Source organism: Apteryx mantelli, chromosome 1, assembly GCF_036417845.1.
Source record: "Apteryx mantelli isolate bAptMan1 chromosome 1, bAptMan1.hap1, whole genome shotgun sequence".
NCBI lineage: Eukaryota > Metazoa > Chordata > Aves > Apterygiformes > Apterygidae > Apteryx > Apteryx mantelli.
In genome coordinates, this window is record NC_089978.1 from 65,792,695 (window position 1) to 65,816,897 (window position 24,203).

The 24,203-nt window shown below is 37.5% G+C and overlaps 1 protein-coding gene across 1 annotated transcript in view; it reads left to right on the forward strand.

The window, feature by feature from the left end:
* The window catches only part of MYO16 (myosin XVI), a 396,474-nt gene that overhangs the window by 366,989 nt on the left and 5,282 nt on the right, over positions 1–24,203 (forward strand). The window contains exons 33-34 of the mRNA XM_067293848.1: positions 1,655–1,813; positions 9,114–9,205. Coding sequence (XP_067149949.1) covers positions 1,655–1,813; positions 9,114–9,205 — 251 coding nt within the window. The remainder of the gene's footprint in view (positions 1–1,654; positions 1,814–9,113; positions 9,206–24,203) is intronic.

Genomic DNA, 24,203 nt, shown 5'->3' on the forward strand with positions numbered 1-24,203 from the left:
AAGAGGCCAAAGTTTGCTCTCCTGAAGTCCAGGGTTGTGATCCTACTTTTTGCCCTGCCTCCTCCTTGCAGGATCCTGAACTCCACCATCTCATGGTCGCTGCAGCCAAAGCTGCCCCCAGCCTTCCCATCTCCAACCAGTCCTTCCTTGTTTGTTAGTACAAGGTCCAGCAGCACACCTCTCCTTGGCTCCTCCATCACCTGTGTCAGAAAGTTATCATCAATGCTCTCCAGGAACTGCACACACAATAACCACATTGCTTGTGCCTTTTGATCTCCATTGGTTCTTGCTGTTATTATGTCAAAGCTTAAATGGAACCAACCAAAATCAAGGAATAGTTCTTTGAGATCTGTCACAGAATAAATATTTCCTTTTTATGGTGCTAAGTGAGGGCCTTTGCACCCAAGTCAGTCATAATATGCCAGACCTGCAACAAATGCAAATCTTCAGAGCAGGTGGAGTGAGTTAGGAAAGCTTGAATGGAGCTAATAAGAATTCAGCTTTGCCTTCTATGAAAGAAACATGATTATAGCAAGGAACCAGTGAGTATGTTCACCACAAAATGAAGATAAACCCTGAAGAGAGGGAGAACTCCACCAAAAACTCGCTAGCTTTGCCAGTGCAAGATTTAATCCAATCTCACCAGCCCTGCCACACAGGAGTGGAGTGGGGGGGAGAGCTTGGGATGTCAGGATTAAATTGCAGCTCCTTCCTACCATCCCCCCCACAGGCACATGACCCCGTCTTTTCATGGTCTTGTATCCCAGTGCCCCAGCCTCTGAACTGCAGTAGGAAGGCACCACTTGCACACACCTGATGCTGGAGTCCTGTTTCTTATAGTGCCCTGAGCTGACACAGCCGGGAAAGCTCAGGGCCAGCGCAGGGCGCTTTGCTGTGAACTGTACTGCTGTGAGTAGGTGTGCCATCAGCTAAATGGAGAAGAAGAGAACAGTTTTGCCTTTCTTTCTGGTGAAAACCTTGTGCACTGAATGCAGCTTGTGAACTCCTACAGAATGAGGGCTGCCCTTGATGTCTTGAAGAAATTTAATTAAAAGGCTATGACATGAAAACCTGGAACTATATAGAAAATGACAATTGATGAGTGGAGATCCCTTAGGCAGGGTAAATAATGCCCACAGGGAGACACTGCTGGGAAGAATCTTGCTGGATATAGTTTTCTGTCAAAGGCCACTTCATTTCTCGTGGGAGGAGATAAGACAAAAAATAAACCCGTGTTATAGCTGTTGCTCACATCGCATAGTGCAATGGTGAAAGACAGACTGCAGTAATGGCAGCAGTATGTGAATTCATGTAAAATAAAATAGAACCTAAAATAGAAGCAATGCAAACATTTTTTTTTGTTTTATCAACTGATATTTTTGTGCAAATAAACACTGCAAATGAAACTTTGTAAATGTCTTTCAGTTACATAAATTTTAGAAGGCTACACGTCTAAAACTAACCAAAAAAAAGGAAAATCCTACAAAAATCACTGTTTTAAACCTTCCACATTTATCACTGGTCTAGTGAATTTAGTGATTAACTGAATTAACTGTATAAAGTAATTTGATTTCTAGATGTTAGTTTTGGCTATCTATATGTGAAAGACACTAGTAAATAGGAAGCTGACAAGCTCTTCCTCTGTTTGTATCAGGTGTTGAAACTAATCTTAACTTGAGAAGCAGGGAAGATCCAAAGACATCAGATGTTGGATCAGAAGCCCAGGATAAAAATGCAAACAACCATGGAACTCAATCATCTAATCCACTGTCCAGTTCTGCAACTGCTGAAAATGGAAATTCACTCTCAAATGGTAAGCAGTGTTTAATCCTAAAGCTCTTCTGACATAAAATTGCTGATCTGCTTCTTTGAATGAGCTCTTTAAGATATAGTCAAACTGGAATCTTTTGAGTTGTGAAATATCTATCTTTCTGGAACTGGCTTAGTTTTGTATGTATGATCTGGTAAGCCCCTGGCCTATAAAAGTTGGATGTGAAGGAACTAGAAAGGCCTCTGTTGAGGAATTTGTAATTAGCTTACCTCCAAGTCTATAAGTAGCCTGGGGCCTGGGGGACTGAGATTTGAGATTCCTGATCCTATAATCAATACAAATGGGACAGAAAATGGAAAATCAGGATCTCCCATGGCAAGCTGCTTATAATTGCACCAAGGTAATCAAAGTGGTATAAGAGTAATGACAGAAAGAATGAAATCTCTCAAGGTCCTAAAAGCATAAATCCTAAGGACATAACACTTGTATCATATAAAGTCACTTAACTTCCTATTTATTTTGCTGGCATGTGGAGAAGCAGGTGCTTAGATGCTTTGAGCTGGGTACAATTACCTTCATACCAGTAACTTAAATCTATATACAGTTTGTATAAGCAGAACAGCTGTATTGCCTTAACTGTTAAGGGGAAAACTGCACATAATGCAGTTGGTAGCTTGCGAGCTATACTATTTTGAACAGAAAAATCAAGCTTTTTTATCAAAATCAAGACTTTCAATATTTAAAAGTTTCTGTCTTGCCAGGAAAAAATATTCTCCAAATTCTTCAGTCCTTGGCCAAATTAATTCTTCCTGCTCCCTCTGTTAGTCAAAGCAGAAAATCATTCAGTGTGAGTAGTTGTACCAGTGTAAAGGTACATTCATTCTCATGTGGAACCAGGAACGTACTGTAACAGAAAAAAAGGCATCTTTGTCCCACTATAAGTATGCCCCCACTTGGAGCAGTAGCAATGTAATAATTTGGGGAGGAAGGAAGCATACTTTCAGTATGTATAACAGTCAGACTTTTATATTGTGGGTAGCCCAGGTCTTTGATTCCTTTCTATTTAGGATTTTAGTCATATATTCTAATGCCCTAATGGGACCTGTGGGGGATCAGCTTTTTATAAGATCAACCATTTTATTCCCAGATCCTTTAAACTGGGAGTTTATTCACAAGAGCTGTGTTCCTTTCAGCTTTGAAATGAAATGATACTTTATATTTATAATTTGTAATGATTATGGTTACATTAGTAAGAGATCTCAGTTACACAAATAAATTATCATTGCTTGCAAAAAATGGCCTACTAGTGGGTGAGATGGGTGCTTATAATTGTTTTCATGTAATTTTTTATTGGTGTATTTTTAACCATCAATAGCCAGGTCTATTCATATTGATAATGCACAATATCTATGATGCATAAACTAATTCTATTCAAACTTGTAAACGGAAGGTTTAATCATGAAGGTGAAATGTTTTGCAATGGAATTTTCCACTTAGACATTTTTTCCATTATAGAATACTGATTCATCAAACCCAAACTTTTCATGGAAGGTTGCCAATTTTGATGCAGCTTTCATAAGGAATAGTTTTGACATTCACTGTAGACTAAGAGCAGAAAAAAGTCCCTTTAGGTCTTGCAGTTCCCCACTGGGTAAGGAATTAACATTTTGGGGGCATTTCAAGGGTCAATCCCCATTTTGCTGATCAGACTGTTGTAGAAATGAAGTGAGCTTTGGTTTCATCTTGACGCAGAGCAAAATCAAATGCTGGAAGTTAGTACATTTTGTGATATGGAATTCTAGTTTTCCAGACATCCTTAATAATAATTGAAAGAGTTAACAATATGGAAAATTTGGAGCACTTTGACTGTATGAATTCAAAAAGAGTTTCCTTAAGGAAAAGTGCCTCCAGGACTCAGCCTTAGCATCCTTTTTCCCCCCATGGAAAATACTTTTTTCATTTCTCTGTTACTGTATACCAAACTCCTCTGGCTTTGTGGAAAATAAAACTTAAAATGCATTATTAAACATTTGATACTGAGATTACAAAACTCCTGACTATAGAGCAACCTGCTTACCGCTGTTACATAGTGGAACTATATAACCTACTTTCCACTGTTAGAACTAAAATCTAGATCCATGCATTACTCATATGAGTTAACACGGCAGCAGTTTCTTAAATAAGACTAGTCTTTTGCTGTCATGAAGCGAAGTGTCTGCATCATTCTCTGAAGCGTCTACTATAATACAAGAAAAGTAAAGACATTGTGCTCATAAGAATAATCATTTTGACCAAGACTTTAATCTTACTTATAAAGTACCTGATGAATTCTTTAGAAGATGATTACTAAGCAGCTAAAAAGCTGGCTGGCTCAGCTTCCAAACAGATTAATGGTATGTTGCTTTCAGAAGCCGAGTTTAATTTCTAGTACTGCTGTTAGTTTGGAATTTTAATAGAAGTTTCTTTTTCATTTCATATAATGTATTCCTCTTCCTCTCTAGTTTATCTTTAATATTAGTAGTTACAGCCTTCTACAGTTCTGTACTTCTCCATCACAAGCTTTCCACACCTACCAGAGTTTTTAGTCTAAAAGAAAGAACTTTTTTACTGTTTGTTGTAACACAGAGTTACAACACAGAGTAACACACAGTTGCACACAGAGTAATAATAGCCTTTTATATTTTAGCGCTGAAAATCACATCCTAAATCTCACAAAACAGCATATCCTCTGTATGAGCAAGACACTCAAACACGGCAGGTAAAACTGCATGGAAATTTGTCTTCTTCATTTCCAGTTAGTACCTAATATGAAATAGAAGAGTGTTTGATCATTAAGTGAAATGATTAAATATGACAATTATTGTAAAGTGATTGAGGTGGCCTAACCATTGATTAGTGCTAGAGGGAAATTCTCCAAACATCAGGCAGTTCTTTACCCCCAGTGAAGTGTGTTGTAGAGGTACATACAGTAAGTACAGAGGTACAGTAATCAATGTAAAAATTAGACTAGATGGACCCAAGGTGGCCGTACTAACAGCATTGTGCTGCTCTGTGCCATGTGGGCATACAGGCACACTTTTTGCTCTGTGCTGTGCATCCAGCTCCATTGTCACACTGCTTTCCCTCAAAGGAAGCCTCCCTGGTTATTGCTCTTCTCCTCACCTATAACCCAGGGGCACTGTTTGTGTATGGAGATAGATATGAGCTAAGAACAACATTCAGGTATTCAGGTATGATTCAGGTACTTTTACCTCAGACTGGGTGGGCAGTCAGGGAATCATAGGCTATAGCTCATGGCAGCACAACTGGTCAGCTACACGCTGCTGGTATGAACCTTCTTGCAGCTAAGGAGGACTTTCCTCAAGTGTGGAGAATTTGCTCTAAACTCTTCACAAAGACATAGCCAGGGATAAAAACAACTCAGATTTCTGCAGTCCCTTCCCAAACAACCATGTTTCAGAGGCAGCTCCTGCGTTTGCTACCATGATAGTAAGTTATCAATCTGTGTTGAGTAGTTTTGATACCAGAGTCACTATATAGTTTTTGCTGATCAGAATAATAGAATAACAGTCAAGAATCTGCCTATTTCTCCAAGAGCCTATGCATTTTTCAGGTAGGGGAATTAGTCCCATCTAACTTTAGCTGTCTTGAAGTAGCCATTCTAAGTGGGTCATCTGTGGGCTACAGTCTGCTGTAGAGTCTGTGGAAACTTGCCTCCAGATCTAAGCCAGTCAGGCAACAAGTTACATCTGCCCAGGAAGTCACAGAATGGGAGAGGTGTCTTATCAGATAACCTGGCAGAAAAGGGGCATGTTGAGGGCATGTGGTGGGGTAAGAAACTGCCATGACACAGGTTACATCCTGTTAATCATGGAGCCTTATGGGAAGTCCTCCCTGCTTTTCCCTGTGACGTCTCCTCTTTCACACTATAGCAGCTGATCTATCAAATGGACTTGATCAGTAGCTCCAACCTGTGTGGAAGCAGAATCATGGAGAAGGGTAGAAGCTTTGGGGTGTGATGTATGATCCCTGTTGCAAGGACCCAGAGCCTCTGTGGCATTGCAGTTGTTTCGCAGACATGGATATTGGAGGTCAGGAGGTGCAGGGTCTCCAGATCTGAGGCAGTAGAGCATATGAGACTGGAGGTTCTCTGGAACAACAGAACCACCTTTAGACATCCAGTGATCTAGATCTCAGTAATTTTTAGAGGCAAGCTATTTAGCTGAAGGACTAGGATCCTAACAGGGGTATCTGAGAACAAGGCAGGCAGAGGTAGCAGGAAGTATGGGAGGGAGGAGATTAAAGCTTGAGTGTGAGATCTTCCTTTGAGGAGACATAGAAAATGCAATAGGAATGGGTAAGTGGGTAAAAGACTGGGTTTCTATTTTGAAGATATGCATTGGGTGAGACAAGGTCATACTCTTGACTGTATGAAAGTAATGGAATGCATTTCTTTGGTTCCAGAAGTTTAACTTCCCCTATCATAGATTATTGAACCATATCCTCAGCTAACATTTTCCTCACCTCATATAATTTCTGTAATAACCTTACCAAGCAGAATGCTTTTGCCAAATTATACTTACTTTGGGTAACTTAAGAATACCTGCAAGAAAGCCCAGTCCAGATGTAATTTGTGCTCCAACGTGAACCTCTGATTAACATATGTTCTTGTAGTTCTGCCCCTGGCCCTGCTAAATTGATGCTTCGAACCTTGTGCCAGATTAAAAAAGGTCTTATTCAGTGCACAGCTGTGGTATCCTAATATTTACTTAGGTGTATGTAAAGGAAAACTTTCGGAATGTAATCAACTACTCCATTTATCTTTCCAAAATCCACCATGTCTCTGCTTGCCATGTCTGTGCTGACGTGCTTTTGCTGTACATGGAAACTTTACTTATTTGATAAGACCTCTTATCAAAGTGCTTTTCACAGAAATAAATAGAAAATCATTGATAACCTTATGCTTAGATCAAGGCTGTCATGTATCATAGATCCTAAAGCATGTGAATACAGTGCACAAGTGATTTCCTTTTTGAAAGCATGCTGGTGGCCTAGGAAAATAATTTCATTCATTTATGGTGATCTAGTATCATGAAAATACTTTACATTATATCTTTTCTTCCAGTTACATGAATAACATTCACTTTAAAAGACCTTTTGCATTGAAAATGTGGATAATTTTTTTTCACTTTGTTTGAGAGGTATTCACAGTAGCTCCATGTGAATAAATTATTGTTCAATAACTGAATCAGAAAAAAAAGTATTTTCTGTGTGTTGGCAAAAACTGGATTTTTGGAGGGAAATTCTGAATGAGTAAAAAAGCATTTATTTCAAGCATTTCATTTGACCAAAAATACATGATTTTGTTCAGGGAGAATTTTTACCTGGAGGACAGGTATTGATTGCTGACTTTAACAAAAGGCAAGAGAGCAATAGTGGTAGCTCATATATAGCGTATTGTACAAACTAGTGTACTGGAGACTTTGAACATTCTTGTTCCAGTATACGCTTAGTACCTCACAGAATAGCTTCAAAAAGAAAGAATTCCACCTTGAAACAACACATAGTTCAAAGCACTGAGAGAAGGAGTCACACTTCCTCTCTGCATGATGTAGAAAAGGACTGAAATGCTAGATTCTCACTAGATTTGGCCTAGTTGTTGAGCTACAAGAAGTTCCACCTTCTTCACTGCCTGTGTGTATCCAAATGAAGTCCAAAAGAATTTGTAGCTGTAGAAAAAGATCCAAATTTATGAATAGTTTACACAAGCTTTTTACAGAAGACAAAAACAACAAAAAAGCTGTCCCTAGCTAGAAAGCTGTGAAGATGTACCAATATAAGGGGGAGGGAGACTAAAGGAGAGAGAGGCCAAAAGGAATTGCCTTCCTTCTCTTTAAAATTCTTGTTTTTCTCTCACAAAATCAGGTAACTTTATATGATTATTCATACAACTGATATTTTCATAAAATAAATTATATATCAATAATGACATAAGAGTTTTTGCTCACTATCAAAATAAACAAATAAACATCTCTTTTAATTCTGGAAAAAAGAAATTTGGAAGAAAAACATATTTCATACAGTATGTTTCTATGCTGGTTGCATGACTGAACCTCTCAGTACAGTACATAGTCCCATAAACAGTTTATGATTCATTTCATTTGAACTTAGAATTGCTTCTATTGCTTCTGTGTATGCTGTGTATAAGATGCAAAGAATGAGAATAACTCTCATTTTTCCTTACCTGTCTAACAGTTACATATTTGGCCCCAGATTCATCTAATCTAGCTTTAGCCACCTAAAAGGTAGATGTCTAATCTAATCTGATAGTTCAGAATAGATATTACCCATTACCCAGCTGTTAGAGTAAGTTGATTATCTACAGAGAACAAGTCAAACTTACATATCTTTTGATGGGACAAATCATCTTGTAGTGGTGCCTATCCTTATTCAGTTGACTAAAGAAGGAGTAATTAGATGCTATTTATGGATACTATAGTAGTATGAAAATTTGGAATATGTGCTATACTAAGCAATATCAAAATTGCCAATTACCAATCCTACCATGACGTCTATGATTCCAGCTTGTAAGCGGCTTAATAACACCTATCATGGTCTCACTGTGTTTCTGCTGCTCCCTTTGCTTCTCCTAATCCCACCTTTCAGGCCCTTTGTAGTGCTGTGGGAATGCTCCTGGTCAGGCAGAAGTGATGGGGAAATGCCAGCAGTGAGCCTCACTCTAGCACCACTGTGCAGAGGTGTTTGTTTCTCCTGACTACAGAGGGAGACTACCTGACTCTTTTACACTGGAAGACTTGTTTTCACATGGCTAAACTTTGGGCAACTAATTCCCCCACAGAGAGTGTACAAGAAGTGCAATAAGCACTGTACTGAGGAGATCGAGTTGTAAATCCTGGATCTGCTATTGACTTCCTGAGTGACCCTGAGACATTAATTTCAGAGCAGACCACAGACCTCTTTTCCATTCGCTTTGCATTGCTTCTGTGATGAAAAGGAGCCAGGGGAGAGGAGCCAGGGATTTCCGCATTGCAGGAAGAATCCCTGGCCAGTGTATAGGTAACATTATTTGTAGGCCCTTTCAGTACAATGTCTCCTTCTGTAAACCAGCATGTATACCTATGATATTTTTTATGCTTGATAAACAATAACAATAATCTTTCCAGTTTCAGTAGGCATGGGGATAGTAAATATCCAGGAAAATTTATGATGTTTTGCACTCTTATTTAGTAAAACATGTCAAGGTATTTTGAATCTCATGCTGGAAACAGCCAGGATAACATGCATAAATGTCAGATTGTAAATTAGTATTTTCCTGCTTTAGGTTTACCAGAGGAAAATGAATATTCAAGACTATCGGCCAGCACTACAGCAAGCTCATCGATTCAAAGACATAGGGAGAGCCACACTAGTCAGGTAAAAGTTTCATTGTTGGGCTAATAGAATCCACTAAAATGGATAAAAATAAGTTCACAGTAACTGTATGTTGAAAGCTTTCTTGAGCCACATTTGCGTGTTGGGTTTGAAATATACAGTCTTCCCTTATGGTATTTGGTTTGTATTGAGCCAAGGACAACAATTAATTTACTCTTAACTTTTGTCACTAGAGAAGATAATTGTCATGAAGGGTTCTCATCATAGAGTTCAAAGTTTATGGCAGTTAATGTTGCAGGTTGTGAGGATGTTGTATTCAGGCAGGAAATATGTCTCTTCATCCTAAGAGGAAAAAGATGTTCATCTCCCTCAAGATATTCCGTCATACCAGAAAAAGTGGCATAATAATCAACCTTATAGGAACAAACGCAAAATTGTATTGTCTCTTTGTATATAAAAGCAGTGAAGACATTGAAAATATCAGTAGATACTAAGGTAGCATGAAGTTTGCGCTTTGGTTATTTTAAAATTTCTGTTTAATTAGTGCCGCTTCATAATAACAACACAGAATTAAGTTTGAAGTGCATTAAGTGAACAAAAAGCAACAAAATTTGCCATAATATATTTTCTTCATTCCTTTGTTTAGCATTTTATATATAAAGTGAAACACTTAACATTCTAAGTAGTCAGTTCAGGCATTAAGGCAGTCAAACAATTTTGTTTTATTTCACTTAAATGGAATTAGCGTATTCTCTTGTATATCTTCAGTCCTCTTTTCTAAGAGAACTCCTGGTTCATTTTTCATTTGAGATTGTAAGAATTTTACAGTAACTGCCAAATATTGTCCAAAGGGAAAATATGTTGGAGCTGATAGGAATTTTCTTCAATAGAAAGCCATCATTAACCAATGCTACAGTTTCCAAAATGTTTTAGCAGAAGGTAAGGGAAGTGCTTTATCATATTTAGAAGCTGCTCATTTTCTGGGAGGGGGAAGGCTGGCATTTTTAAGCCATTAGAGTAAGATCCTGGCCCTAATGAATATTTGTTAGATGTTTGTCCATTGATTCTAGTGGGAACAGGATTCAACCCTCAGAATAGTATTTGATCTTAACCTAACTTTGAAAAACAGTAGGTTTTAACTGGCTTTGAGTAACAAACTAGTACAAAAATCTTCACTTTGGTTTTATGCCCCACTGTTTGAAGCACAGGCAAAACTACGGGGCTCATTCTAATTGAAAAATTGTGCCAGGACAGCACGCAGCAGTACGCTAGTCTCTTCAGATGTATAAGTGAGGTCCGCCAGAATGCCTTGGCACAGATAGGCACATACGTGTTTTGCACAGAATAACAGATCTTTGCCATCACCATGCTTCTCAGACCTTCAAAAAGTACTTTTATCATACTGTGAAAAATTGATTTCAGGTCTGCTATCTTCAAGTCAAGGTATTGGATGAGGACATGGGATTATAAGGACTATGGGAGTTGGTGTTTTCAAATGCTTCTGTTTTTTGGGTTTTTTGTTTTTTGTTTTTTAAATGATTGACCAAATATTTATTAGGTGTGAGAGTAGCTGAAAAACAATCTCTAGGGAATGAAAAATCCAAGTTCCGGACAGTGCTCCAGGGATAAACCTCACACAGTGAGACAGTCATCCCAGAGTACCTTATACTTCTATTGCTGTAATGCTTGCCTAGGAGCTAGGAGGATCATGTTTAAATTATTACATAAGTGCAGTACATGGAGAGTTAAATGAACTGTATATAGCGGAGCCATCATTCTCTTCTTATCTTTGCAAATGGAAACTAATCTTTATGTGAAATTAGTCTGAAACATTTAAATGCTTTATTTTAGAAGTCTTTCACCATTTACAAACATCTATTTTTGTTTCTTCCAAGACTATTTGCCAAAAGCTCAGCACAGTTTCAGTCCAGTACTTTGAAATGTCACTTTTCACTAAATGTGTGTTTTGCCAAAGTGTTTCACAAATCTTTAAAATAAATTCCATGCCATGTACGCAGAATTACATGCAGGGGCAATCCTTAAATGCAACCTTAACAAGAGCTGTGACACAAAGAGAGAAAGAAGCTGCAGTTAAGTGATTTTTTTATACAATTTGCTATAATGAATACACATATTCCAAAATAGTGCTGCAAGCTTCCTCCCATTTAAAAAAAAATTTAGAAAAAAAAATCTGTTCTCATAGGTGTGAAAATCCATAGAGCAAAAAGCATTTCTCACCCTTTCCAAACCATGGCATGTATTTGAAAATGATTGGTTTTAATTACGGTTGACATTTCTTAGCATGCTCCTGGTGACTCTAACAGCATACAACCCTATTGTAACACTCTTTGCCAGGCTTCACTGCAGTAACCTTATCACTTTAAAGCAATTCTTGTACAGACATATAAAATAAGACAAATAATTGTTTCACAGATCTGTGAAGGTACTGATTGACTAATTTCTTTAGAGAGAGAAACATAGACTGAGTTCTTGGATTTCTTGGCAGACACACTGTCATTTCAGCTAAAGGAAACTGGTTCATTAGCCTTCAGGGACTTCTAATATTTTGTGTGAATGTATGTGTGTATGTGTGTGTGTTAATATCTCCCTGCTAGTTCCTTACTGAAATGACAGGAGTTAATTTCATTTTTGTCACAGGATCTCAGGGCTCACATACATCCAACTAAAGTTAAGGTGTTGTGGCTCATGGTACTATCAAGTTGTCACATCAGGTGATAATTACCTGCATCACTCCCTGATACTTCCTGCACACTGCCTACAAACACACTGTAGAGAACAAATCCTTTAGCTTAGTTTCTGTGGACATGTTTGGTAAGGATCAATCTTTAATGAACACTTTTGGAAGCAATTACTAGTATAAAATATCTTGCAGATGTGAACCCAGCAACTTAACTGGTCATCCTTAAAGTAAAGGTTCTTGACAACAAAGACGATCATTGTTGGCTATGAACGCTACTTTTTGCAGGCAATTATTGTTTAAAAAGCTCTATTTTTATCAGTATGAAAAGAGAACAAAATTGAAAAAAATGTTTAAAATATTGACAAAATACTTCTCATTTGAAAGTTATGGAAAAAAAGTCTACTTTGTTCTGCCAGAGGACAGGAGAAGGGAATTAATGTCTGATTTTTGTCCCATCAAAATAAAAGAAATTACATCAAAAGAAATGAAAGGTCTTGTATTTTAAAAGAAGAAAAAGGCACGCTATTTTTTTTTAACTAGTACCTTTTCCTTCATAATGTTCTATAGCTGTATGGTTATAGATTTCCAAGTCATTATATCCATAGAATACAAGCAAGTACCACATAAAAACATATAGAACTTAACATCAGATATAATGCTGTGGCATCATCATCATCCCTGATTAAGATGAAAACTGAATCCTGGATTTGGGAGTCATAGTTCTCAGAACCAGCTATCCAAAAGTTCCATGAATTTTAGTTTGTTAAAGAGACCACAACCTTAAGAAATGATTTGTTAACGAAGAACCACATGTATTCCTTTTCCCAACTCACTGTGCCAGGTCCCATGTATTTTATGTCTTCATTGTAAAATGAAATATTCTAGTCAAGAAAAATCTTCAAAATGTAAACTAGAAATTTACAGTAAAACAGTCTTGCAAGAAACAATATCCTGATCTTGCCCTTGCAGGAGAATCTTCTACTCTGCTCTTAGGGACTGAGCCCAAACACATCAATTACAAGAAGCACATCTGACTTGGCTTCTGTAGAAAGCCTCTTGGTAGCTGTGCTTGCCCACTTGCTCCCTGAACAGCAGAAAACTGGGATAGGTTCTTTTCCAAACGTGATTCAAAATTACTTTAGCTGATCCTTGCCAACTCTTCAGTGATTTGTTGAAATGGTTTGGGACTATCAAGGGTGCCTAGATCCATAGTCTTGAATCCCATAATTTCTTCCAGAGGCAAAGAAACCACTGAAATGAAAGAGATGCTTCTTCTGCTTGTATGTGCCATGATCTTGCTTAGATGATAGAAGATTTTGTTATGAGAGAAGAGCCATTTCTGTTTAGTCACACTCCAGGAAGTAATCCCAGGGCATACTGGGGACTACAAAAATGTTAATATTACTTAGTGGAGTGCCTAAAAACCAAAACCTCCTACAAAATACACAAGATTTATAAAACGTTACCTTTGTGATCCATTCCTTTTACACCAATCATTTCTCAGATCCTTAACCAATCCGATGGACCCTCTTTTCTGGCCTGTATTTATTGCTTCCTCCTTTCTAGGTAGCTCCTATGAGCATGTGTGTGTAAAAAATACGAGCATAAAGACTGTTGAAGTATATAGCTCTTCGGCACGTCAGGAACAGCAGAAAGACAAAGTAAAGTAGAGATGACAAAAGCAGGGCTGTATCCTTGGCACCAAGCCTAAAAGCTAAGCATCCCTGTCTTCTTCTTTTTCACAGGGTCAGGACTGTATTTGTTGTTTTTTTTTTTTCTGGTAAAAATACTGTAAAGTTGTTATTAGCATTCACTGTGAAGTGGGATGTGGTGAGAGAAAGACACAGTGGAATGCAGAAAAGCAGGCCAGCTAAAAGGCTCCTTGTTTTTCATGTGGGCAGTAAGAAGCAACATGGTCTGTCTGTAAAGGGATGGGATGGACAACCTGGAGATAAAGAAGTGGGAAGTTAGGGGCACATTAAAGACTGAGTGAAAATAAGTGTGTGTTTTGGGGGGGGGGGGAATAAAACAGGCACCAGATAAAGCATAATTCAGAAATAAATGTTGAAGCAAGGACAAAGTGACTAAGAGAGACAGGGAAAAAAAGGATAAATAATGGAAGATGGAATAGGATATTTAGAAAGATGGAAGGGGGAATAGCTGAAGAAAATAGAAAGCAGAGCAGAGGGAGAAACAACTAAAAGGAACATAAGAAAAATGGAAGACCAAGAACCAGGGAAAGAGCACAGGGTGGTGGGGAAAAAGGAGTGAGACACTAAGGAGTAAAAAGAAAGTTAATGTGATATTACATATGTAACATTCATCTTCAGACACATATAAATGTGATATTTTATTTTCCATAAAATAAAAATAATTTCATAATATACTTAATATACCTACATTTATAGTGTGGCATACCATACAACTTAGTTCACAACCCTAGTCTTCAGAAAATTCCACCATCAGAGAAAAAAAGGTAGAAAATTTCCCATTAACAGCTGCTAAACATCTTTGTGGAGTTTATTTTTGTAATGACTGAATGTTGATTCATTTGAAATCAGATGAAGTCACATGCATTCAGCATCCTATGGAAATACTCCCAGAACAAGACACAAATAAACAAGCAGGTTTCCATCCCAGCAGGTAAAATAATATCAGGCTTACAATACATGCTGGCATAAGATTTTGTTTACCCACTTTTGAAATATCTGTTTTATCTGTCACACGTGCTCAAAGAGGTAGCATAAAAATTGACGGTTATTTTTTCACACATTGTTATATTAAAAAATCTGCAGTCTTATCTCTTCTATTTTGTTTAAACCTCATAGCGCTGGTTGGCAGACTGCAGTAATACAGGAGCCAACATCTGACAATGAAAAATTGGAAGTGTCTTTTCATATTCGTGAAGAATATATTTATTGTTTCATTATAGCTTAAGCCATAGCTCTTATTTTGTGAAATCTCATTGCTTTCAGCAGTCTCTTCTCTCAGAAAAAGCTGCATATTCATTATAGTTTCAAGGGCCTTCTTTGTTCCTACTTGATTTAATATTTGTTGCCAATCACTTCTTTTGTTGAGCGTTCGGAAGTTAAAAAAATGAATACTGAAGAATGCAGTGAGTTGTTACACCTAGCCCATTGTCACAGTTCTAAACACAGGGCTCTAACATTCATTATTAATGTCTGTCATGTTTGGCTATTAGCTGGAAGCAATCTTTGATCATCTTTGAAGAAAAATATGGCAATCAAGCAAGTCTGGTATAATAGCAAAGTCGCTAACATCTTTTTAACACATAACGTCCAAAAGAGGACATAGAATGCTATATATTTATCATCAGTCTGAATCAATATATTCCCCTAAATCATGTTTTGTTTATTGTTTTGACAATAACATCAAAGATTTCTCTTTGTAATGTCACATACGGACAAAAATCAGAACTTGCAACACAGTGCAACTTTATTTCTTAGAAGACTTGCAGCCAAAAACATGTTCCTGATATGTTAAATAGTGTGAGGTAATGCACAGTATAAATTCATCAGTGGGTACACACATCTCATAATTGCTGTATTGAGGGCTTTGTATGTCCTAGTTATGACTGCAGTGACCACCAAAAGGGAAAGCTCAGATTCTCCCCTTTGAACCAGTAGATGCCGTAATGGGCTCACTACACGTTTGAGGCCGCTTTTTGCTGTCTTTCCACTTCTTCATCTTCATTGCATTTTCCCATGCTAGACGGGTGACTGTGGGGCTGTGTTAAGGAGAAGGGAACACAACCTCCTGAGCATCCCTTTGCCCTCCCTAAGCTCAGGTGCTTGGCCAAGGTATGTATCTAGTCCACTTAGGCTGCCCTAATGTCCAGTGGGTTACCTCAAAAGGCCTCCTCAAACTCGAGTGGGGTGGGTGGGTGGCTTCCTTGCCCCTGGCAGCGCAAGTGGGCGATGACTTCACTCCTGACTTACCCTTACAGGGGCCTGATGGGAAGGAGAATAAATTGTTCCCTGTGTCCTTCTTGCACTCTTGCACTCACACACTGCTGGTTTCAGGCTCATCCTAACGCAGAGACAAGTATATATGTAGATCATCAGGGATTTAGGTTGCTAACAGCCCGTAAATTAAGAGGTATTTGCCTCTAATGCTGTTTGACCATAAGTGTAGCCTCTTTGTACAATGAAGGATTATACACAATGTAAACAAATATGACTCGGTGATTGTTTTCATAATTGCTTCAAAAGCAAAAGCAATGTGGCAAAACTAGTCTCCAACTGACCAGAGAGATTTTTGAGAACATCAGAGGAAAATGATCGGCAATGCCATTGAGGTTTCATCAGGTAAAATATCTCCGTTAATACCACAAAGTAGCAGTGATCCAATAAATAGAAACAAGTTTTCAGTTTCTCAGATTTTTTTTTTTTTTTTAGTGTATGCACAAAGTGGTATCACTATTGTTAGGTCAGCTGTTCTGAAGACATCTACAGTAGATGATTTGTTTTCACAGCTCATCTGGAGAAAGACACAGTTGCTGTCCTGAACATAATGTTTTTCTTAAGAGTCAGGTGGTGAATTATGAGGGTGCTGCTGAAGATTTTAAAAAGCATTTTGTAGTCAGTCTATCTGGGAGAGAGAAATATTACTTTAGAGGAAAAAAACAGTATTTTTTAATACTACCTGATGTTTTAGTCACTTTGGGAAGGTATCATTTTCTAGCTGATATCAGAAAACTAGAGCTGAGGCAAACTCAGCCAAAACGAGTAAATAATAAATAACACAAGATCCAAATAAATAAATAAACACACCCCTGCTTTGAATGTGTACACTTGTCCAACTGTATTCCAAGCTCAGATAATCAGAGTGCCTGAAATGTAGACAGTCATATATTATTGAATATTTCCTACCTTATTCTAATACTTTATGCCAGTTTATACATTACGGCTATACTCAGGTTTTGTATACTTACTTTATTTTGCAAAGTTATGTTATTGTTTTATTGCTAAAAGACCTCCAACCTCTATGGAAGAGGTTTAGCCTAATTAATATAGAATATTGTGGTCCCAACATATTACTGCATCACTGAGGCAGAGGTACAAAAGATCTGAAAACCAGCCTCTTCTTTTGCAACTAAAAGTTATCCCTGGAAAGAAAGAAAAAGAGTATGTTAGAAAAGCAGAGAACTTGTACCTGAAATGAAGCTATGGTCAGATTAGGAATATAAAATCTTCAGTCTGAGTCACACCAAAGTTCTGTGTAGCCCAGGATTCTCTCTATTTTGGAGGCAAGAAAATGCGGTCTGGGGAAAAAAGTTATGTACAGGGTGCCTATTTTGCCAGTACGCCCTCCCAGCTTCCAGCAGTCTGTGATGGAGGGCCTTCTGGTGCTAGAGGTCATTTGGTAGCTAGTAAAGCTTGGTGGACTTTTCTTCCATGTACTTTTCTGGAAAAAACTTTCAGAAAGTGTGACAAAGGCAAACAATGGAATTAATTTTTTTAAGATGAAGCTTGATACATTTCCAAATGCTATGTGATAGCAGAGGACTGGACTGTGCCGCTGAGAGGATGCCTATGTCTGAGTGACCTCTGCTCCCAGAATATCCTGCCTCCAGCATTGGCACATGACTGATGCTTGGAAGGAAAATGAAATCTTTCTCCAAAAAAACCCCAAATAGCTAAGAAATGACTGTCATAGGGGAAAACATTTCTTCCTGATGCCTGTGGTGATCAATTTTTGTTCAGAGATATAGTCCCTTTCTGGTTTTATTTTAAATACAAAGGGTGTTACTTTTAAGATTATTCCCCAGTTTTAAATATCAGATAAATTATGACTTCCTTTGTTATATCATTTATATAATAATTGTTCCAAAGCCAGTTTATTCTTTTGGTGTAACAAGAAATTTAAAATGAGAGAGACAAAGTTTTTTCTGTCTTAGAGCAAAGCAGACACAGTGTATATCAATTATGAATCTCATGTTTATCTCTATTTAAACTGGCATAGCTTCTCCAGAGCAATTTTAAATTTGTACCAGATTGAATACCTTTCTCTTTTGCCATTTTCTCCTTTCCAGTAAATCCGTTTGCCAACTGTTTGAAGAGTTTTGTTTTTGGAGACTGTAAGGTTGCTCAAACACAAAGGAAAATCATCAGCAGTTTAAAAGAATGATTAACTAAAAATCACTTTAATGTTGCAGAACACGTATCAAGTTATTATGTCCAGTGGGTCTACGTTTGCAAAAAAATGCATGTCCCAGCATTCACAAGACAATTGGATGAATCCGCTTGGATCCCAGTGGTACATTTGTATTTGAAGATTTTTAATTGGAATTTAGAAGCATGTAAACTCATTTATCATAGTAGCTCTGTGCTCCCTGCTGGGGTCTTATGTGGCCAATGCAGGTTTCCCAATCAAACATAAATTTACATATTGATTTGATCTATGTTGAATGCTTATCTAAGCTTCTTAGCACATCCTTGTTTTTGTGTGTGCTTTCCCCTTGTATCTTTAAATGAATATGGTATTATTAACTAACATGCAGACTGATTTATTTTTTTTTCTTGATTCAGGGGTTGGTGGAAAAGCAATTCCTTTCTGATTTATACTTTTTTATAACACACAGAAAAGCGTATCCATTTTCATACCTAAAATGTCAGTGGGGCCCAAGATTTTTGAGAGGTCACACTGTGTGTGTCCTGTAGTTAGGAAGAAAGCTGTCTTACGTTTTTGGAAGCATTCAGTGTGGCAGCTTGTGAGATGCAAAAGGAAAACAGAGAAAGGTGAAGCCATTAAAATGAGTTAGAAACATTTCTTTGTGTGAGAGAGATGTATGCCTGTCACAGTCTGAACCAAAATGTGTTGGTCTCACTAATAATCATGTACAACAAGAATTATTTCCAGAGTTACTCAGTGAAATTATGTGTCCTTAATTGTGAAATGAGAGGTGAGAATGTCCTGATCACTCCTGTCTTTAAAACTGATGACCCACAGCTGTCCCACTGGGATCCGTGAACTACTTTTAAGGACTGTAAGAAAGATGACTGGAGTCATATATTGGTTTCAGGCTGAAATTTGTTTTTCTTACAATTTTAGAGGGCCTTCAAATTGAAAAAGATTAAAAACATGGGTTTTGTCAAGGCAGTTTGTAAGTTAATTATGGTAATTTATCATTAATATTTTACAACTATGGCATAGGTCACTTTAAATCCCAATCAAATTTTAGAGAGGGAAATCACTGCCTTTATGTACGTAATCTCCCCACGGTTTTTCCACAATGGGACTTCAGCTTTACTAATAACGTAAAACACTGATGAAAGAGTATTACTGCTGTAAGAATTAATTAGGAGAATCTACTGACAGTTACTTTAAAGCACCAAAATTGACAAATCTATTAAAGAACATAAGGGCAATATTTCTCTGAAAGTAAAATATGGACCAGTTACCTCACATAAATATCTCTAAAGTACACTTTTATATGCTATACGTATCCTTAAACTGTACTATTATTAAAAGGCTATCTTCTATAGTAGTTTTATGTCTTTATTTTCAATTTTACTAAAACTTACAGAAGTAACTAAAAATAAAACTGTAATAAAGCATGCAGAGCTGTTTGTGCGAACAAAATTATTTATATGTTTGAACAACCAGAATGTAACTAAATGCTTCTTTTCATTTTCTTGTGAATAGTAGTAGAAAGATCAGTGCAATCATGAATGACCAAAAACCTGACTAGAGTACAATATTCTTTTTTTTTTGAAAAAGTAAACCCTATATTGGCCAGGAAGAGAGAAAAATGGGGTGAAATACTCATAAATACTTTTAAAGAGCATAATATGCAAATTAATAAATCTCTGTTTGATAGAGAGATTTTAATGAGTCCATTGCCATAGCGTGATAGCTAAGTTTGTGTTGGACTTCACACACAGACAGAGGATAAAAGCACTTTGTTACTTCTGATTGTTACAAACTATTATCCTTAAAGTTATAGCATTTGATCTTTTAATGAAGAATGAATTTCCTGAGATTTTACAATTAAGTCTGTAAATAACTCAAATTAAAGTTAATGTTAAATGGGCCTTTTAATCTTTTTATCTGGCACACCTTTTTGTCACAAATTATTTAAAAGTGTGAAACCTTCAACCTCCCATAATTAAAATCTCTCTGAATTTCTGCACTAGCCTAAGAAATTAAGTTATAATTAAGATAATTTATTGACTTATCTTATAGCTACTTGTCTTAATTCTAAGACAAAGTTGAAATTCAGTGTGTCTGCTTTAGCTCTTAAGATGAAGCTTACACAGAATTTAGAAGCCTAAATCCAGCAAAGCAATTGAGAAACTCATGCTCCAGTGACTATCCAATACTTAAATGCTTGTAACTCAGTAGGCACAATCCTGCTCCAGTTAAAATTTTCATAGATGCCAGCATACACCAAAAAGTCCTCCATGTCAGTGTTCTTCTCTCGTGTACAGTAAAACCACAAGGCACACACTCTGAAAGAACTGCTGTTAGCACACTTAGTACACATGGATAGCTCACCTTAGCGCAACGCAGAGGAGCCAAAGTCCTTTTTCCTCAGACTCAGAGGCCACCTCTGTGTGGCTGCAGTGTCCTTAGCACACTCTCAGGATGTGGAAACTCTAGTCTCTTCCTTAACCTGAGAGAAGTCAAATCCACATCTTCTGCTTTCCAGATGTGCACTAACTACTAGATTATGTTGAAAAGCCCCACTATGCTTTTCCTGTTGGAACTGAGCCATTGGTGCTCTGTCACCAACCAAAATCCATACTGCCAGAAGGAGAGCGCTTGTCTCCGCAGTATGATGCTTTGGGCTGTTGCCTGGGAGGAGTGATTCCTGGGCACTCTTCCCTGGGCTGCTCAGTAGAAACTTCTTTTGTCCTTCCTGCCATATTTCTCAGCAGAAAGAACAGACCTTGCTTAACTGTTTCAATCCATTGCTTTTTTCATTGAATAGATCTGGCAGTTCCACATACTCTTTTCTTGTGCATCACTTTCTTTGACAGTTTTGCTTTCCTTATCTGCTCAGCAGGAACTCTAAGCACCAAACACAGGGTAGGTGTTTCCACCAGATGGCAGGACTGTTAAATGTTAAGTATTTGAACACTATATGTCTTGGTGGGTCTAGCCCAAATACTATGTTGCCTGTGTCTGATTTACCATTGACTTTCAGTGGGAAAATCCTTACAGTTGGTACCGTCTCTGTCTCTTAATGGTTAGAATTGTTTGTTCAGTGTTCATTTAAAATATCAGTACTCTTAAAATAATTACTTCATACACACCTCAGTCACCTTTCACAAGGGTTCAAGATATAGAATAGTATAAAGAAACATAGCTTGCTAGTTTACAGTTTCATATAAAATAATTCAGCAAGTCTTTTGTACAATGAATATGTATAAGAAATCTTCAACTTGTCAGAGGTCTAATCATGAACAGAAAAGACAGGAAAAAAATCATCTTGTTATTGTTGTTCAAATAGATCTAATTAAACTAATTGATTTATTTAAAGCTCTGTCAGTTATTGTGTATTTTCTCTGTTTAATTTCCACTGCAGTTCTATTGTATGCCCTTCATACAGGTTGAGATACAAACTTTTTGCAGCTTATTTACCAGATCAATCTCATAATGAATAAAGATATGAGGTATTTTTGCATCCTTGTTTAAAAAATACAATAAGAGATGTACACTTATTTGCAGACCAGACCAAGATTTGTCCACTATACACTGGAAAATGAGCTATATAGTGGAACTGCTGACCCAACAGTAATTTACAGCATGCATAAGCAGTGTCAGAATAATAAAGCTTCTTCAGTGCCTATAAGCTATAAATAGGATGCATTTGTCAATTGTCTTTCCCAGGCAAATTGTACCCACTTTCCACCCTGCACCTGTGTGTCTTTATGTTTCTTAGAATAGCAGCAGAGCTGTCTCAATTCAAATACTTCATACATCTTTCAAAACTGAAAATGCCTCCATACTTTGTTAGAGTCAGGCTGTCAAGCTTTTGTCACTTTAACACACCCAATAGCACCGACCGACTTTAAAATGTATGTTTTCTTATACTTATTTTCCAGTACTTAGGCACATCTTTGTTTATTAATCTCTGAAACTCTTACATATGAAACTCTTGCAATGACAGTCTAACACAGCTTCCTTTACATGTGTACTAGCACTTCTCCTAGAAGCAAGCCTAACACAGGTTCATGAAATGCCTAAAAGTTAGGTGCAAATAAGGTGTCTAAATTGAGAAGACTGGATTCGAATCTACCTGTCGTCTAAACTGGGTTACGCCCATAATCTAACCCACACAAATCTATAGAAATCAACCACAATAAACCACAATCACTCCCAAACTGTACACCTGTTCTGTACGATAATACTACCTGACATCACTTTCTTGATAAATTGCTTTCAATTACAAAAGTTGCCTTTGTCTTCTAATCTTCCCTATCCATGCTGGAAAAAAAAAAAATCTAATATGTTTTGATACACAAGGAGTCACTAATAAACCTCTGACAGTATCTGTGGGACATTTCATTGCCCTTTGAGTCACTGGGATGCATTAGTGTATTTATTTAAAAATAAAAATAAAATGTTTTTTGAGTTCATAGTGCTCTCTAATTGTGTGTTATGAGACCAAAATATAATGTAGCAAAGTCTTTCAAACACCTTCCTCTTTTCTTCTTTTTTCTTAAAGCACAGAATTTAAAACTGTAGTTGAAATTATAATGCCTTTTATTAAGATATTATACAAGTTAAAACAATTATCTTGGAAGTAGTAATATCAACCAGCCAGAAATTAAGCAAATTATCCATAGACCTTCAGGCATCTGCATGTAAGGGCTGCTTTCTTCTCTAACAGCATGTGTTCAAGATCAGACTTGCACATGACAACATGATAAAACCTGTGTACACTTCTGTATCCACCAGTTCCTTCAAGGAAAAGAAGGAGGCACAGGCAATACAGTCTTCTACCTAGGAAGGCAGAAGACTTCTACCCTAGGGAGGTCACTGCCCATTGGTGATGAAAATGTCTTTCACATCACCCAACCAGCCTTGCAGCTGGAACCAACCACATACATAGGCTCTCACGGAAGCATTTAAGGGCAGTGCACATTAATGCCTTTATCATGGTGACTAAAATGCAGCTGTCCCTCACTATGCCAAAGAACATAAATGCAACCTTGACATGAATAGCTATACTTCTCACATGACTGGATTATGTGCCCATCATGTGAGGTGAAGCATGTGCATTCTGGTCAATGTGGGGCCCTTAAGAAAGAAAGCAGCAAGTGAAGGGGCTGTGGGCAATTAGTAGTTATGATGGGTTTGGTTCACAGTCCCTAGATTGGCCCTTCCTGCCACAGAATATCCTGAAGCAAGTGGCTCTTAGCACCTGCTCTAGACGCTGCTCAACTGCATAGAGGACAATTAGGTCTTGAAGGATGGTGAGACTGACTTCCTAGGTTAGTGGAGTGACTGACGTGAAGGCTCCAAACTGCCCTGTATCAAGTAATCACTGGAGCAGAAAAGTGAAATGGAAGGGAGCATGGTTTATGGATACAGTTTGAAACTGTTTGGCTACTTCACCATGAGTTTATAAATAGTTCCAGGCTGACTGAAACTACATTTTTAGTGGATAATGTATCTTCTGGAGGAAGAGAAGTGCTCGACCCTAATTCTAAGGATAATACGTATCTGTGACAAATAGCAGCATTACTAATGCTAAGTAGCAAAACACGTTATAGCTTCTTGGTTATGGTTATTTGGGTGTTTACATTTATGGGCAAATCCTTGCTACTCCTGCAGCTGCTATTTGCTCTGCATAAAAGAGCAGTCTGTGAGTATACAGTATTATAGGTTGTTAGAAATATGGACTACGCGTCAATGTAGGCAGTTGTTTTGTGTGTTTCAAAGGATTGTGTTCCTGTGCTCTTTGCTGACATAAGGGTGTTTTTTCCATTCATTTAGTTTTTGGCAGCTGCTTCATACAACTTGAGTTCTGTGACTTTCAGACATGAGAATGATGGAACGCAATTCTAATACATTAATTTTCTTTATTTCCAGTGTAAACAATGATAAATGGGGGAGAAAGAGGTTGTTCACTTGGTGAGGGAGAGTTGAGCACCAAGTTTTAAACCCTCTTGCAAGAGAAAATTGCTTCAAATTATTAACAGGAGTTAAGTTTGATCTCTTTTCTTTCAGCTGTAGTACAAATGATAGCACCTAAGCAAAGGTGTAAAGCTTGACTGTTTACCCACATGCATCTATTTTTTTCTTTAATTGTAAATATTAGAATGGGAGTAGTCGCCAACCACTCACCATCTCGAGTGGCTAAGC